General features: G+C 42.6%; 1 protein-coding gene across 2 annotated transcripts in view; it reads right to left on the bottom strand.

Moving 5' to 3' along the window:
- The window catches only part of CREB3L2 (cAMP responsive element binding protein 3 like 2), a 77573-nt gene that overhangs the window by 30121 nt on the left and 29343 nt on the right, over positions 1-18109 (bottom strand). For both annotated transcript variants that reach the window (XM_031589807.2, XM_031589808.2), the window contains exon 2: positions 9072-9288. In XM_031589807.2, coding sequence (XP_031445667.2) covers positions 9072-9288 — 217 coding nt within the window. The remainder of the gene's footprint in view (positions 1-9071; positions 9289-18109) is intronic.

Here is an 18109-nt window from a genome sequence, read left to right as displayed (position 1 = left end):
AGCAAACAAATCCCTTCTGTCCTTCAGCATTATTTCAAAACCCCTAATATTGTCCCTGGTTCAAACATCTGCTGTTAAAATGGACAGTGATAGTCAGATCCACCATGCACACTACAAGCAGACTCTCCCTTTTACCTTTCCTTTCTCCACATCACTACACCCCAAAGCAAAAAGGCCATTCAACATTTTGCTCAATGAAAGCTTAAGGCCTTAAAAATCCATTATGAACAGTGAGTCACACAGAAGTGCTTGGGTTTTGATGTACAATACACCCAAGTTTTTAATTTCTCTTCGTGCTACCCACCACATATTATGATGGTAGCCTGCAATAAAAATGAAGATCAGAGCTCCTCTAAGCATCACAGCTGATGCAATAGTCGGTACATTCTATTTAGGCATAGATGAAAAACACATACAACCAAAAAAGGCTGTGTTTGTGCAGCAATCAAAACACCACCTCTACGGATTCCTAACTTTGTACTTTCAGCTGCCAATGTTTTCTGTGATGGATCCTGTAACTGGAGGGAGAAGGAAAACAAAATAAAGCAACCCACATGCTTTGCTATGTTTATGGGCTCCGTTTCTATGAAAATCAGTCAAAACTCTCCCACAGAGTTCTCAGGTAGCCGCCCATTGCTGAAGGAAGAAGCCAGGTTTCTCCCTTCTCTTAAAACAGCTACTTGGATGCTGTGGTAACTTAGAGGATAGAACTACTTTTGCCCTCAGGTTTGTCTAAAAGGCTGTTAAGAACTTGTCAAAATATGGCAAGATTAATATGTACTACTTATACGCACATTAAAATATGTATATATATATTGTTTATATATTGTCTATATATATATACATGTGTGCAACATATATATATATGCAAATATATATTTTTAGTCCAAGTCTCCTAACAACACCATGTGCCACTTTCTGGGATAACTCATATTTCTCTGTTGAGCTGCAATGTCTTACTTCTTCCTTTTTCCACAGAATACTATTAGAAAGCAGGGTAGTAAAAATGAAAAATAAGGTCAGAAGTGTTTACTTCATCTGTACAGTTTATTTCACAGAGAAAGAGTTTCTAGCTGGCTTTGCTTCCCCCCCCCCCCACCTTTTTTTTTAAATTTACTTCTATCCAACATTATACTTCACTTTACAAAGATGAATTTTTCAATTTCACCCAATATACCAACTCTTCTCCTGAGAAAAAGTAAATCAACTCCAGTATTGACTAAACTTCACCCTCTGTGATGGATGTACGAAGAAACAGAGCTAATGAAATAACCAAGAAGATCTGCCTTGCTCTCTACTTTCAATTCAGCACTGTTCATTGACGAGTTTAACAGCCACATTTTGCAAGCATAGCCAAGTTGAATCAGTGACTTGCTCTGTATTTTTTGGTAAATGAAATTAGAGATGCACTACACATTCCAACCCACATTCACCCAAGTGGCAAGAATGCAAATGCTCAGCAAAAAAAAAAGTGATTTTTACCTCTTTTTCTGTGGTCAAAAGGAAGATGGCATCACTAGGCAAACAGAATCACATGAAGTATGTACTACCGAACCTTATCTTCAACATGCACACACAAAAAGCATGCCACCATAACTACCATACCAGATTGTAATCACACAGAAAACAGATGGATATGCTGAATGTCATTTGAAACAGGCCTGCAGATAAGACAAGTGGAAGTACTTGAGGGTTATCCTTACACATTTAAGCAGAATGAAGAGGCTATCTGTACATACTCCAAGTTCACTGTCCAAGCAATAGATAAAAAGGCAAGAACGTATTAATGTATAATGAGCAGGGCCTAAGCCACTCTGAACCAAGGCTGGAGCCATGCTTGCAGCACAGGTCTGTGTGTGCATTTTGGTCAACGTCCGGCCCTTGTCTGGACCCACCTCAAGGCAGACTGACTGCTTCCTTGTCCTTCTCATGTCCTGGCTCACACACCCCCTCAGCAGACACAATACCCCTTCATAGCACATGAAACACTTGGGCCCCACAGTGAGAAAAGAGACCACAGCCACCCCCACCTCTAGTAATGATCCCTTGAAGCAGCCTCCACAAACACAACACTGTTTGACCAGCAGACACTGGGGTCCTTTTTAAAGCATCAGGAAGGCAAAAAATAAAGGGGGAAAGATGAGATGCAGTGATATGCAGCCATCCTAACACATGGCAGAAGCAGCAAAAGAAGCAACAGCTAAACCGGCTCCTCCCCGCTCTTATTTATTATTCTTATGGGGAGAACAATGTTATTCTTATAGCATCACTCTTAACATATGTGGCAATGAGATGCTGAAACAGGGGCGGCAAGCACTCCGATGCCAGTCACCAAATTGCTGTTCTACAAAGGAGCTTTCACTACTCTGCAGATATGCTCGTGCCTTATAAGAAACTATTCTTAGAATCAAAACCCACCATAAAAGAAGAGGAATTTAGGTCTCCAATGCTATCTAGGCTCTCCTCTCTCTTTTCCAAGCACAGAACCCTTTGTTTTAAGATCAGCTTTTACCACATCAGTCTGTGCCTCTTGCCACTATGTCATCCCCCCAGCACTGATTAAGCCACACATTGAGAGGCCTTCAGTTCTGGGCCTCTTGCTACAGGAAAGACATTGAGGTGCTGGAGCATGTCAAGAGAAGGGCAAAAAGCTGTCTGGAGCACAAGTCTTATGGAGGGAGGCTGAGAGAACTGGAGTCGTTCAGTCTGGAGAAGAGGAGGCTCAGGGGAGACCTTATCGCTCTCTACAGTGACCTGAAAGAAGACTGTGGTGAGGTGGGGTCAGCCTGTTCTTCCACGTAACAGTGATAGGATGAGAGACTTAAATTGCACCAGAGAATGTTCAGGTTGGATATCAGGAAACATTTGTGCTCAGCAAGAGTGGTGCTGCAGCGGCACAGGCTGCCCAGGGAGGTGGTGGAGTCACTGTCTATGGAGGTGTTCCAGAACCGTGTGGATGTGGCACTGAGGGCATGGGGGGATGGGCTGATGGTTGGACCGGGTGATCTTAGCGGTCTTTTCCAACCTTAATGATTCTGCAATTCTATGAAATATTCGCTCTTTTTTTTTTTTTTTTTTTTTTCTTCTCCTATAGAAGATTCTGGTGTCTTTTTTGAAAATTATTCATAAAAGTACTATGTTTAGTTAACAGTACTCTCTCAGCCTTCCGAATTTTTCTCCCCACATGGATGCTTTGAAGGCATATCCATCCACATGAAGGCAGCAATCAGGCTTTGGGGCACATGAAAAGGACTTAATGGTCCCAGAAAAACCACAAAGCGAACATGAACTCCCAGTGCAACTGTATAGCTACAAGAGAATGAGATCACCGGTTCCAGAAACAGCAGGACTGGAAGTGGGAGGAGTATTCCCCTAATATTCGTAATTTGTGAAAGTGGCTCCTGTGGTTACTTTGTGGAGAGTTTTGAAAAGGAACTGCACACATTCCTTTGTTAAGAAAGGAAATGCAAGAATAGTTCAATGTCCAGAAGATAACCTAATAGGACAGCACAGAAGTACTGTTCATTTAAACTCTATCCAAGCAGAACTCAAGAGAGAACTTAATCACAGCCCACAAACACCTGGGAAAAGAGGTTTCTGAGAACAGATGATTCCCTGCTCCAGCAGGGAAGAGGCCATAAAGAGACCTGATGTGTGGAACTGGAAGCTAAAGAAGGTCTGACTGCAAGTACAGTTGTATGTTAGAACAGTAAGTGTAAGTGATCACCAAAATGCCCACCTCTAAATCAGAACCGACATTTTTCAGATGCACTGATGCAGAAGTTTTAGGCTTGACTCAGAGTGAGCTATAGAGATTTTAGACCTCAGACACATTAAAGGTCAGAAACCTTTTCATACTTCAAAACTGCAGATGCTGATAAAGACTGACTGCTACCCTTCCACATAAAAATGCTCAAATTCAAGTTACCATTGCCAAATGGCTTCTTCCCCCTACGTAAACAAAAATTAAAAAGTTAAAAACACAAAAAATTGCATTTGTATGTACTTGCAAAAATTATCAGTATGGCATTCACAGCACCTTTTCAAAACACAAGATAATTCTTTTTAAAGAAAGCAGAACTCAACAAAGTCAGAGCAGAGAAGTTCAATGAGATGCAAACAATGGAAACTGATTTGGTACTGGGAGAAAAATAGACAGAAATAGGACAGTACATATGAATATCACCTGTATTTATGTATTATATTCTATAAATAAAACCTGATATACATATAATAAATATGACGAGTTATACATATACATATATACATATTATGCATGTATATGCATATAAAATGTACAAAGACAGACTTGAGCCTGCAGGTGCCTCTATGCAAAAAGATTGCATATGACTTGGATTACTGCATGCAGACTCTATGCATAAACAAGCATTTCCCTGTACAAAGCACTGTGTAGGATAAGGACTGGATTTGTCATTATGGAGCTATCTGCACTGGAAAAGTGGAAACAATTTTGTGGGTTCCCTCCCCTTTCCTAAACCATGCAGGGAGATGGAGCTGAAGCTTAAAAGGAAACTTAGGCCTTAAAAGTGCACTGAAGGAAAATATAACCTCAGCAATAATAATTTTAAAAGCCCAGTAACAATACAGGTTATATTCTGGGGCGAGCCTGAGTTTTGGTGCAAGCAAAAAGCAAACATAAAAGAGAAACATTCCATTTCTGCAGCAATCACTGTCAAACCTTTAGCCAAGGCAAGCTGCTTCAAATCCAAGAGCAACTTCAAAGCATTCCTGGGAAGGAAAGCATGAACAAGAGGGCAGGTGAGGACCAAGACAAGCCTCAGAAGCAGAGCCCTCAGGGGACTGGGGAAGGAAGGCACCCAGCCACCTGACCACAATTTCAAGAGAAAAACCATCCAAATGACTAGTTGGCTGTCCACCCTCTCACCCTTGTAAGGCTCACCAAGTGAAAAACAAACATAAAACCCAAACACGTGCCAACCTTGAGATACTGTCCACTTGCTGCAGTTGATCCCAGAGGATGAAAAGCCCCATGCAGCTGCTGCAGCCCCTGCCCTGTAGGTTTTTACCTACAGACCTCACATCCAAAACAAGGGGCAGCTGCTGTTCCAAGAAGTTTGTGCCTATGACACACAAGGCAAGGGGTGAGAGGGAGGGGATGGACCCTTCAATTGCACCACAAGTCACACAGGAGGCTAACCAGTGTGTCTTCTGAAACTCCTGGTGTCCCTTGCTTCTTGCTGACTACAGCCTTCCTTTCCAAAGGGATGCAGAGACAGGAAGAGTGGAGAAACATGTACCAACTGTAATAGAAAGCAAAGATTTTCTTTCCTAACCATTTATGACTGTCAAGCAAACCTGCACCCTAAAATCCCTGACAGGACCAAGAAGTCTCCTTTATCTGTCAGCCTTATCTTCTGCCTCCCCTCCCAGCTTCCTGATATCTTCCCAAGAAGTTTTTTCCACTTCACAACAACCTGCCATGCTTCTTTGCTGCTACACTGCAGTTGTCTCTTAAAACCCACAATTCACAAACAGAAAGCAGAAACCTTCTCTGAGAGGAGTGGCAGAACCAGTACAGCTCCTCGGTACCTGGGATGCAGCCTCCTTTCTCGGCAAGACATGGATCCCTTCGCAGGCCAGGATCCTTATTCTCCAGCTCCAGCAAACACAAGTGTACAGTCAGAGAGCTGCAAGCAAGCAGCCCAAACCTATAAACCTCTCTCAAATATCTTAAAAGTTTATGCAAAATTAAATATAATAATAGATTCTTGGGAAGGAAAAAAAAATACATACCAGACATCTTGCACACATCTGCTTTAAAGTGGTTACACTTGTCAGTGTATTCATAAACTGAAGATTTAGGGACTGATGCTTTCAGAGAGTGCACATTATTAACAACTTGCAAGCGTTCAGAAAAGGTCTTCCACTTAAATCTACGGAAATAATCTAAATACAGTGAAACTGGAATAAATAACTTAGGAAAAACTGGTGTTGGGATCCTGATCTTATGGATATTCACATTCACTTTCACTTTGCAGTAAACAGGACTTCTCAGAAAAGTTGAACCCAGATCTGACACACTTGCCTGGCTTTACACTTTCAGCACTGTTGTTGTTGCTGTTTTTAAACTCTTCAGGCAAGATTTCCCAACAGGACGCTGCTCCAGCTACCCCAAAGTGCTGCTCCCACAGGAGCCTCCAGCCTTGGCTGGACTGTGAATGTACAGCCACCACTGCTATCTGCAATGCACCCATTGCCATGGAAACAAACTTCGTATTTAAAGACTATTTTTAAAGTCAGGCAGGCAAGGACACCAGATCCATGCAGAACAAAACCAATCCAACCACCCATCACCCTCTGTGGGGACATCTTACTTACATCCTACCTGAAGGCTGGACCAGTTTGGGGCTCCACTGGCACTTGCAGCTCTCAGGTGGCACCCAAGGGCTGAGCAACAGATTGGCCTCACATAATTAAAATGCACTGAGTTAGAAGAGACACACTGTAAACCAGCTGGCATCTAAATATACCCAAGCACACTGCACTTAAGAAGTTACCTTTCTGGAAAGGAGCTAGCAGCTCCAGGTCATGTTAACAGAACACCTACTGGAATTACACTCCCAGTAAGGATCATAACTGATGCCTTTTTCAAGTACATATTACCTAGTCAGACAGGCTAAGGAGCCTAGCCCTAGACCACCTCCTCCTTCCTCTTGCCTGTCTCTTTTCTCCTCTTTGTCTGTCCATAAGCTCCCACTGACAAGAAGGGTTAGCACTGCTACACACTCTGGGGAACAAGACACCAATGCTCACTGCTAAGACAATCACAAAAGGTCTAAAAAGAGACTTCTAAGAAGAAATACTACACTGTTGACAACTGCAGCAAGAGTCCAGCAGCCTGCCCAGTAGGGTAGTTATTTGGAAAAGGTGACTTTTTTGTCTATTCTTTACACTAACCCCTTTGCCAAGGGAATTGGAGTTCACCAGTGTTGCCGAGAGCACTGTGTACCTCCACATCTAACAATGCAGATGGTCCCAATCTTCAGCACCAAGTCTTGCAGTACTGCCACCTGTGAAATCTCCCTCTCCCCCTCTCACAGAGTCAGGAGAGGTCGTGAGAGTGATTCCAGGGTAAAGATTAAATAAAATCCCAAACATCAGGAACAACTCCTCCACCTCCTCCTCCTCTCTTACGAAACACTGCAGAATGAGCAGAAGATGAAATGCTTTCCATTCATTTTCTATTTTTAAACTCACTTGTTAACGTTTCTTGGCTTTTTAAAATATCATTTGACCAGAGCTCTACTAATTACCCAGTAGTCTCAGCAGTATGAATTTCTTAAGGATTTTTCCCCAAAGGAAACTCCCCTCACATTTAGCCTAGTTTGGAGCTTCTCTCTACTAACTTCTAGGGAAGTTTGCTTTATGAAGTTTCTTGTGCTTCTTCTCCTGCCACAGTAAAAGTATCTGTCATTTCCTTTGAGCATTAATTTAAAGATATCCACATAAACCAGTTTGGATATATAGAAAGGCAAGGCTTTATGTAGACAATGTTTCCAAATGATTTTTAAAAATCTCATCTCACATCAAAAAGCCTTCTCTCAGGTTTTATGTATTGTCCTCAGTGAAACGCAGCCAAATTTGTGAAATCTCTAACAGGCCACACCTGGTTTTAAGAGAGTGCTTTGGACTGCAAAATTGTCAGCGTATGAAAACTGATGTCTTGCTGGATCTTCCTAAACAACTTAGCTTGTTAATGCTTAGATGTAAGTACTAATCTCTCCCTTTTATTACAAAGTGGTTTAGTACTCTGCTTCATTTCACTTGAAGTTAATGCTGAACACACAAACATTATTAGGAGTGAAAGTCTGTCTAAGAGTTGCAAGTTATTCATGGCCTTGCTTCTCCACCAGCACTAGCTTTTGAACTCCCCTTCTTGCTAGTAGGCATTCACATAGCAGAACAAGCAGATTGGATCCTGTCCTCCCACCATTCCTGCATTTCCCTTTTTCCCCTCCAGATGTTTATAACTGCTGAATTAAACATAGCTGCTAAAAAATGCTGGTGGTGTTCCTTGTATCCTGTGTACCACTATTTCCTACTTTTTTTCTTAGAAGTAAAAAAAGAAAAAAAAAAGAAACAGGACTTCATAGTCAGGTTTAAAGACCAACACACACGAAATTTCATTCATTCCTATACACATATTTAAAAAACACAAATAAAAGGAGCTGATTTTCATTTTGGGATACTAGAAAGTTCCACTACTGAACATAACTATAGTTTAAAGAGGTTTTTTTTTTGTTCTTTTTTTAATAAACCTGAAGTGACATAGGTTAGAAGAGACCTCTAGAGATCAGCCCCTTGCTCAAAGCGCAGGCAGCTCAGGTAAGGTTGCTCAGGGTCTTTTCTTCCTCAACTTTGAATACTTCCATAGTTGATGACATCATCTGTGTTCAAGTGTTTGACATGCTCATAGTGAAAAAGGTTTTCTTAACATCCGAGTGGAATTTCCCTTCTTGCAACCTGTATCATTACTTCTTGTGCTATCGCTGTGCATCTCTGAAAGGAGTCCAGATCTGCCTTCTCTGCATCCATGCATCAGAGAGCTGCAGACCACAATAAGACTTCCCCTCTGCCTCTTCTCCCGAAGACTGAAACTCCATTGCACTCTTTCCTTACACATTACATTGTACAGCACCCAAACGTCAAGGTTGTCTTCATTTGACTCATTTGATTTATTGGTCTCCATTTATCTTAAACAACCAAAGATTCAGATACATGGAAACAAGCCTATTTCTGGACCTTCTCCCATTTATTTTGGATGAACACTTAGTTTTAATGCAGTACAATGCAAAGTTAGTAATTTCTGCTGAGCACAATTTCCCTCTCTATGGACCAATTGCTTGATTGCCTGCAGACTGAAAACAAACCAATCCCATCTGTGACTTCATTGTAGATATTTCAGTTAGCACAGAAGATTCACATGCACTTTTAACATACCACTACCCCACCAGAAACATTCCATTACTCCATCATCAAGCAAACAAGGACAAGTAGATCAACACTGATTTTGCACACAGCAGTATTACCTTCATTAAAGTTGTCATCAGTCGAGATGTGGGTCAGCGGTGACTGGGGCCGGGAATCCCCACACAAGGAGTAGCTGTGCTCTGCCTGGATGAGTGGTGCTGGGGATGCTGGAGACAGTTCCACCTCCATCACTTCATTCTTCTCAGACAAGAAGGGATCGTTCAAGAGCTGGCCTAGGACATCTGGTGAGAACTCATCCAGGAACTCTGTGAAGTGCTGTGGAGATAAAAAGGGAAAAAGTTTGTCTCCTTGCCTGTCATGCCAACAACAGGACAGTTTTGATCAGAACAATCCCAGTATCTGTAGCAGGCACCCATGTCAGTCAGCAGCAGGAACTACCAGCCCTGCTCCAGTGAAAACAGAAGAGTTTATGATTAACTCACAATGAAAACAGAAAATAGAAGCACAGCAGCCATGTCCTGAGGCAGCCTCCTTACTTTCTCTAGAGGTACTCCCTACACACCCTGCAGGATTTATTGTTAGGATGTGCCATGTGTGGAATAGAACACATGGGTGGTCACTGAAGCACAGAGAAGAGAAAGGAAACAACTCGGGCTTATATTGTCTGCCACCACAATTCAATTCTAGTTGCAACAGAACATACACCACAATCCAGCAAAAAGAGTCCGCATGTCCCCAGGCAATTCATTTGCTATACAGTGGAATTTCTGGGTAATTTATACAACTATTCCAGACACAGCATTCTAGCAACATTCAGCTTCTAGGCCCTACAAGTGGAGCTCCTGGCAGCCACTGCTAATTACCACTTTACCTATTACACTAGCAATGCATTCTATGACTGCATGCAATAGGATAACTTTGTGCTTGTTTCTTATTCAAAACAAGCAGAAACCAAATCTCCTGATCTACTTCCTAGAGAGCCCAGTGCAGTTTCCAGCAATATCCAAAGAGACTGCAGCTCTTCTTGTTTTCATTTCAAGTATCAGAAGACTACAGAAGAAACTGTACTGCAAGAAACCATTCCTCCTTGTTTTACACACAGAGAAATCTATTTTGGTACAAAAATATTTGTGCAATGAATTGTAATGAGCTTTTCTAAACAATCAGGCATTATCTACCATCTCATATAGGAGTCTTTGTCAACTGGGGCCTGGTCCTAAGAAAGTCTAAGTCTGCTTGATTTGCTCTGTTTTTGCAGGCAGCACTGATCTTGGCCCTTCATCTTGCTCTCTCCTGCAGAAACAAACACTAAAATTCAAGATCTAGCTTCCTGTAGGGTAAATTAAGAATCAAACTAGTCCATACTGTATGATTCCACAAGAGAAGCAGTGTGCTTACACTCCTCGCATTCCCTTTACACCACAGCAACACTTGTGGCCTCAAAGCCTGGTGCTAGAATATGCCGAGCTCGAGTAGCTCTCACAGAGCCCACCAAGCACCCAAAGAGACACAGCCCCTCCTCCAAATGTTCACCGGTACTAACTGGGACTTCTTTCAAAATTCGTAAGCCTTCAGTCAATTCTGACAGGCACTAAGGAAAATATTTACTAAACACAAGGCAGTGAACAGAGGAACACAGTTAACTATGCTCAAACAGCGTTTACAAATGGCAAAATGGATTTGTAGTTTCATATTAACTTGCTGTGAATGATAAAACAACTAAACTAACTCTGAAATGACTCAGCGAGGGGGTCATGACCACCTTCAAAAACCTTGTTTTAGTTTCAATACCCAAGGACTCAGTAGCTCTCACAACTAGAGCTGCTTCCCATCTGCTAAATGTATAAGCCACGCTTCCCTATTAGCACAAGCTACAACAGGACTGCTTCAGTATTTGTGCTCTGGTTTCAAGACAGCTGAAAGACAAAATGACCATGGGCTACATGGCTATCTTTAGTAAATTCACATAAAGATTCCTGCATAATACTGTTTCAACACGGAAGAAATTTGTATCAATTGCTATGTAAAAAACTTTAAGCAAGTGGAAGAAGTAAAGTTAAGATTACTTTCCTTTTAAATGGGGAATTTTCCTAATACCACTTCAGGAAAAGCAGCAAAGGAAATAAACTTTCAACTTCCCAAAACCAGACAGAAAGAGGGCCTTGGGGCAGGGAAGGGAGTCCAACATGTTCCTCAACATGCGTGCTCTCTGTTTTTCTGCTGCATCTGCAGAGCTGACGAGCAGCAAGCTGCATGGAAGAAATGGAGTGCATTTACAGCAGAACCTTCTGACAGCAAATAAATGCTCTATCTATTCTTAAAATGGTTCTCTAATTTTGTTGTTGTGTTTCCATCTTATTTTTAAAGCCTGCGATGTAACTTCGAGCACAGAAGTCCTAAAGGAGTGTGACAGGCCAGATCACACAGCTGCTGGATTCCACTAAGAGATACAGCTTTAGGGTCTGGACTTCTCAATTATTAGAGAAAACAATACTGCTCGAGATACAGGAATATTTTCTATGTTACACACATCTCTACCACACTGAACACATGAAACTTGCTTTTTTTTTTTTTCCCGTAAGAAAACAGTAGTCTATTGAAAGCAACTCCATTTGATTAAAGGTTTCAAAAAGGCATTTGAGCAACAGCCACAGCTTTCAGGGAGCAGTGAGACATCAGCCTCCTCACAGTTCCCACCCACACTTAAACTGTTCCTTTCTCCCTTCTCAAGGCACATCCTCCATCCCTCCCACCATTTCCGCATGACCACAGTGGTCAGCAGCAACTTCCAGAGCAGAACATCCACAGATCAGCCCTCCATGCTGATACTGCAGCGATCACCTCTGCGCTCCAGAGGAGGAAAAGGCAAATCAGAGAGGAAGCTGAGAAGACTGTCAGAAACTCAATACCTATTTGGTTGAAAAAGAAAGGAATTCTTTGTCTGTGGCTTTCAGTTTGGCATCTTTCCCCAACAGAGTTTATCTTTAAAAAAAGAAAAAAGGAAAAAAGAGTACTTGCATCAAAAATGAGGTTTTTGGTTTTTTGTTTTTGTTGTTGTTGGCAATGGCTTTCTTTTTTAATAAAATACAGCTCTGTTGCAGCTCCTGGCCACCCCGCTATTGGTGCTGCAGTGGCACAGGCTGCCCAAGGAGGTGGTGGAGTCACCATCCCAGGAGATGTTCATGAAATGTGTGGATGTGGCTCTGAAGGACATGATCTAGACCAGTCATAGGCACAGGGTGATGGTTGGACTAGATGATCTTATTGCTCTTTCCAACCTTAATGATGATTCTATAATTCTACACCCTCACACCCCACTGCCAGCGACAGCACTAGTTACAGACATTTGTATAAGGAGTGTATTTGAATTAATAAATAGTTCTCTCTACGTAGCAAAAATATGTGTTTAGTTGTGATTTGAATTAGGACAGATATAGCCTTATCTTCCCCCTCTCCCAGAATACTTTACAAACAAGCAAAACACCAGGGCTCATGTTTGCAGGGAGAGAGTTGCAGCTCCATGGAGTTTCTCTGCCAATCTGTTGGGACATTTACTCCCACTTATAAGCCAGGTGCTTTAGGGGAAACACAAAACACCTACAGATATCATCCCCACGGTAAGAAAACAGAGGAGGGTTTTTGCATCCGGCCGCGTGGTGGATTTTGGATGTTTTTTAGCAAGTCATATTTGGCCACAGCCCAAGTGAGCCGCAGGCTGCAGCTCTCACAGCATTACTGTTCCTGCCAGACAAAGCCCCTTTTCTCTACTTCTGCCTACGGGAAAAGTTTTTTTCTTCTCTGCTCAAATGGACAGCTCTGAAGTGAATCAGAGACTCAGGTTTGGGTCCTTCCATAGGAGTGCTGACTTCTCCAGCCTGAAGTCAGACCGGAGAGTGCTGGTTATCTCAAGCTGTCATGTTATCAGGACTAAGACTGAAACAGAAAACTGGCTTTCAAAGGACTCACTAAAAAAAGCAATGAAGTCGATAGGCCTAAATGATACTCCTTAATTACATTATTAAACAAGTGGCATGCTTTGGTGAGCCTGTAAAACACACTACACCCACTAGGAGGCCTACGTGCTTCCTGCAGGGGTTAGAACCAAAGCCCACCCTTCAGGAATCTCAGAGCATGCTGGCCTACACACACTGTGCCAGGGTGCACCCCAGGTATGAATTTGTCCTCCTCTCTGGTTTCCTCTCTCACTGTAAGTTAACAGGGAAAATAGGGAATCGTTTCTTCACTCACTCTCTTGTGGTTTGTATAAATCAAAGGTACACAGGAGATAAAATACAGAAAGAACCATTTCTAGTTAGTAGCATCAAACATCAGGATAGAGAGGCTACATGGAGATACCATCTCCTTTTCAAGCAACCAAGCACACATTTCACAGGCATCTGCTTATATGGTATCCAAGAAGGTCTGAATAGGATCCACAGCTGCTAACACATGGATTCAAACTCTAGGGCACCCAGGCAAAGAGCCAGTCGTTAAAGATGGCACATACGTGCTTTTCACTCTCAGCAGGCTCAGCTCTAAACTTGGTTATAATGCAAGAGCCATAAAATGCATCATACACAGTTCTGCTTTAAGCGTGCAAGTGCAGCATCTACTCATTAGGAGGAAAGTCTTAGTCAGAGAGTGGTGAAGCAGTGGTGCCCAAGACAGGTTGGATGGGGCCCTGGGCAGCCTGAGCTGGTGGGTGGCAGCCCTGCCTATGGCAGGGGGTTAGAACTGTTGGGCTTTAAGGTCCTTTCCAACTCAAGCCATTCTGAGATTTTATGATAAGGACCTGAAGCAGAAATCTGCTCTTTGCAGCTAAAGAACCATGCCTAGACACTGCTCATGGTTGACTACACATGTAGTCCTACTAATGATGATGATGCAGGGATTCCCGCACACCCAAACCCAAGGACACGTACTGAAAAGCTCCCTAAGCTTCCAAAGGACCAAGAGAACTGTTCTCAGCACTCACTGGCACTTGTGCATCAGTTCACTGTCACACAGATTCAGGCAAAAACTCTGCAAGTTTTCAGGTACATCACATCCCTCACCTCCACGATTCATTCCCACGTGCCCTTCAGGGAACAGAAGAGCTCACCTATGGGCACAGGATGCGCTGATACATCACTGGTTTGAGGCACAGATCCAAGCTCTTACAAGGATGAGATACAAAGGACAACCTGGCAGCAGCACAGTATTTTTCCAGAATACTGATTGCGAAGATAGGGGCTGAAAGAGAGACAAGATCAACCTTCCCCAGCATCCCCACAGGGAAAAAGTGGAAAAGCAGGTATCTGCACCTTATACAACTTGATAACAGGGTGCTTACGTTTTGTAGGTGTTAATTTGAGGGAGAAGAAAGAGGAAAAAGAGTAAGCAACTACATTTGGCAGTGCATATTTGAGAAAAAATCATCCAACAACACATGAACTATATGAAATCTTGGTTGCCAGAAGACCTCTTGAACAGGCCATGGTCAGTATTAATGAGCATGCAACTGCAGGCACATCTAACTGCTTATTCTTAAATGAGACGCAGAGATCCTCCCTCCTAGCCTGACTGAGGAGCAGAACAGCTGGAAAAGCTTTCTGATGGCAGGAAAAACGTGTTACATACAGCAAACAGAAGAGACCAGGGAAACTGAGGAATGTAAACAGTCCCCCAGGTCACACCTAAAATACACTGATAAAAGTGGAGATCGGCACTACCTTAGCTTATGCACCTGGCATGGACAAACAGAGGGGACCTCACATCTCTAGTTGTGCATCTTCTACAGTGTAAAAAAAATCAAAACCAAGGCACAGAGGAATAATTTGTCAATTACATTATTACATCTTTTGAACTGTCTGGTTATTAATTACACTAAAATTGCCTCATTTGCAGGAGAATATGAATGGTAATATGAAATTGGTATTTGAAAATAGCATAGAGATCCACCATAACAGCAGATATAATCGTTTGGAGTCTCACACCAGCAATTACTCACTTTAATCACCCCCAAAATTGGATGGATTAAAAAAATCCACTAAGTGAATAACATTCAGGTTGTGTCATCAGCAAAACAAATGCCAGGAAATTCAGAGCTAATGGATTTGCATGGTAATTAAATCTGTACATCTTCCCAACTTGCTCAGGTTACACAGCTGGAAATGCTGAAGTTCATGCTGAGCAAATCTTATAATCCACCCCATTATGCACACATGCATGCATACACTCCCACTGCAAACACTCAAGTATTTCCAACCCACAACCAGCAAAGAAGCAGCATATTTATTTTCAACTAATGGGAGATTTTTCAAGAAGCATATAAATTCCTTTGCTTTCCCTTGCTTCAAAATATTCTTTAGCTTTCTTTAACCTTCCCTTCTCCAAAGAATGTGGGATTTGAAGAGGAAATGAAAAACAAAATTAAACTCTATAGTAACTATGAGTAAGCAGAGGTTGAAAAAAAAAGGCAACGGTGAGCAACCCTGGAGTTCAGTGTCTCCTAAGCCCAACGTCCGCAGACAGAGAAAAGGATGCTATTGCTCATTCCTAGCATAGGCCTGTTGGGAGTCATTTAAAATAGGAAAATCCTTCTCACACTCCTCTGCCCTTCCCCCAGTGCACAATTCTTGGATCCAGACTCACTTTCCAACAGGCTGGGTGCATGTTTTGCTATTTCCTTTCCCCATAGGAACTCAAGTCTGAGAGGAGTGAGTCAGTAGGATCAGCACAGCAGGGCGGTATGTCAGCCAGCTGGGAGCCCTTCAGGGCAGCTCCCTGGTTGAGTCCCCGACTGAGACCTCAAAAACATTCCCAATTCCATGTTGCAAGCAAGTGGCTGGATTATGGCTTCAGGTCAGCTGTTTTCATTCTTCTGTTTCAGCCGCTAAGGTTGGCTCTTCTTTTTTCATTTTTAGGTTGCTGGTTTTTTACTTGTTGATGTTGTTTCTTGTTTGTTTGTTTTTGTTTGTTTCTTTCTTTTGTTTTTAAAGTTTTGTTTTTTGTCTTTTTAACTCCTCTTACACCATTGCTCATTGCTGTGCATTCCATTTGTATCACCCATAAGACAGCCCTTGGGCTGCCAGTTTGAGCAGCAGAACTACAGAACACCAAAATTCTCCCCTGCTTTTTCCCAACAGCCTTCTCTATATCTGTGAGCAGCATGGTCACTAACTCTTTATCATGAGTGACTTTGGAGGCTGTGAGACAAGCCTGACCACCAGGTGTGCCTTTCATGAGCCCCTAAAATGCCAGGAGCAGCAGCAAAGAACTCCCCTCAGCATCTCCAAGTAGTGTGACTCACCTAGGCAGAGGTTCAGCTGCCAACTTTTAGTCATTGGGATCTCTGATGGTTTTGGCATCCAGGCAAGATAATTAAAGATAACTGTTAGTTTTTTAAAAAACATCTAGCAAAGAAAGGAACAGACTTAGTTGTTGGTTTTTTTTTTTTCTTTCTTCTCCCCAGCTACATTCCATGTATACAATGCCAAGTCAGAAATGCTTGCTGTGAGCTAATGCAAATCTGCTGGGTTATGCCCCAAGGGTGGGACACCTACTGGCTCTTTGGAAGAAACTGGCATTTACAGAAAGTTTTACATCTAAATAGTGTCTACTGGGCAAAGATCCAGTGTTTAGCCAAAAAGCAGAAAAAGCAGTGAAAGAAAGCCTTCAGACAAGTTGAAACCTTTGTTTACAAATTTTACTGTTCACCAGTGGGCACTTAAGGTCTCATTAGCTGCCCAAGAGCTAGGCAGTGGGGATAATGCATGCTGTCATTGCACAGCTGGCTTAACTTATTGCCACTTTTGAAAGAAAACAGTTATTCTCCTTCCTTCTTGAATGTATGCAGAGAGACCTTAACATTATAGCAGTATTTCACAATGTTTGGGCATGCTGCACTTGGTTTCATTTATGACCTTCCTTCACCAGAGGAATGGGAGGGGAATAAAACAAAGCAAACTTGTCCAAGTCCTCAGGTAAAAGCAACACTTCTCGAAGGGCACAAATAAGCCCTCTGTAAAGGGCTCAAGTTGCTCAGAGAAGCTGTGGGTGCCCCATGACTGGCGGCCCCCAATGCCAGGTTGGATGGGGCCCTGGGCAGCCCGAGCTGGACGTAGGCAACCCTGTCAATAGCACTGGGAATGGAGTTCTATGATCTTTCTGGTCTATTCCAAATAAAGCCATTCTGTGATTCTATGGAAACTGCCCTACAGGCATTTTATTGTCTGCTCACCCCACAAGGTCTCTTTACCATTCCCATTCATTGAGCAACACCTGAAGTTGGCAGCCTTGGGCCACGCGCCCAGCCTCACAAAAAGAACCGCCCTAGCAGGCACACTGTGCCGAGACACTGTTAGAGCAGGGCCACATCAGAACTCCTTGACTAGGTTCCCCTCACTGCAGAAGGCCTCCTGCAGAACACAGATGCTCTCCAGCTCCCTTTTTTTCAAGTGGAAAATGTTCGCAACAGCCTCCTCCCTAAGGACCAAACCAGTATCTTTCAAAGGAGGATCTTAAATTAGTCTGAAAAGTGTAGGTAGGAAAGAACAACTTCTGCTCTGTCAGCAGAGCTCACTGCATGCTCTGTCTTGCCACTCGTGACTGATAGGACACTTAACATTTAAAATAAAAATCGCTATTTTCATCTTCAAGAACTTTCTTCTGTGGCTGCAAAGTTTAATGGCAGCATTTCAGCTCACTGAGATAATCATTCCTTCGTTTTCCTAGCACTGGCTGAAGACCTACATGCCACCCATCAAGATCCAGCTCTTAAATTAAAAGCTGCCCGGTTGTTATAAAACAAGTACAGCTTTACTATTGGTATTGAGCAGCTCATGGGGAGATTGAGTGTTTTATTTCAGGTCCAGAGGAGGGCCATGAAGATGATCAGAGGGTTGGAGCACCTCTCCTACAAAAGACAGACTGGGCAAGTTGGGCTTGTTTAGCTTGGAGAAGAGATGGCTCTGAGGAGACCTCATTATGGCCTTCCAGTACTAAAAAGAAGCTAGAAACAGGTGGGAAATCAACTGTTCACACTGATAGATAATGATAGGATATAGGGGGATGGTTTTAAACTAAAAGAGAAGAGGTTTAGGTTAGATGTTGGGGGGAAATTTTCAATGAGAGGGTGATGAGGTGCTGGAATAGA

Source organism: Phasianus colchicus, chromosome 1, assembly GCF_987193195.1.
Source record: "Phasianus colchicus chromosome 1, bPhaCol1.hap1.1, whole genome shotgun sequence".
Lineage (NCBI taxonomy): Eukaryota > Metazoa > Chordata > Aves > Galliformes > Phasianidae > Phasianus > Phasianus colchicus.
The sequence above is the reverse complement of the archived record's forward strand: the minus strand, read 5'-3'. Positions and strand labels throughout refer to the sequence as shown.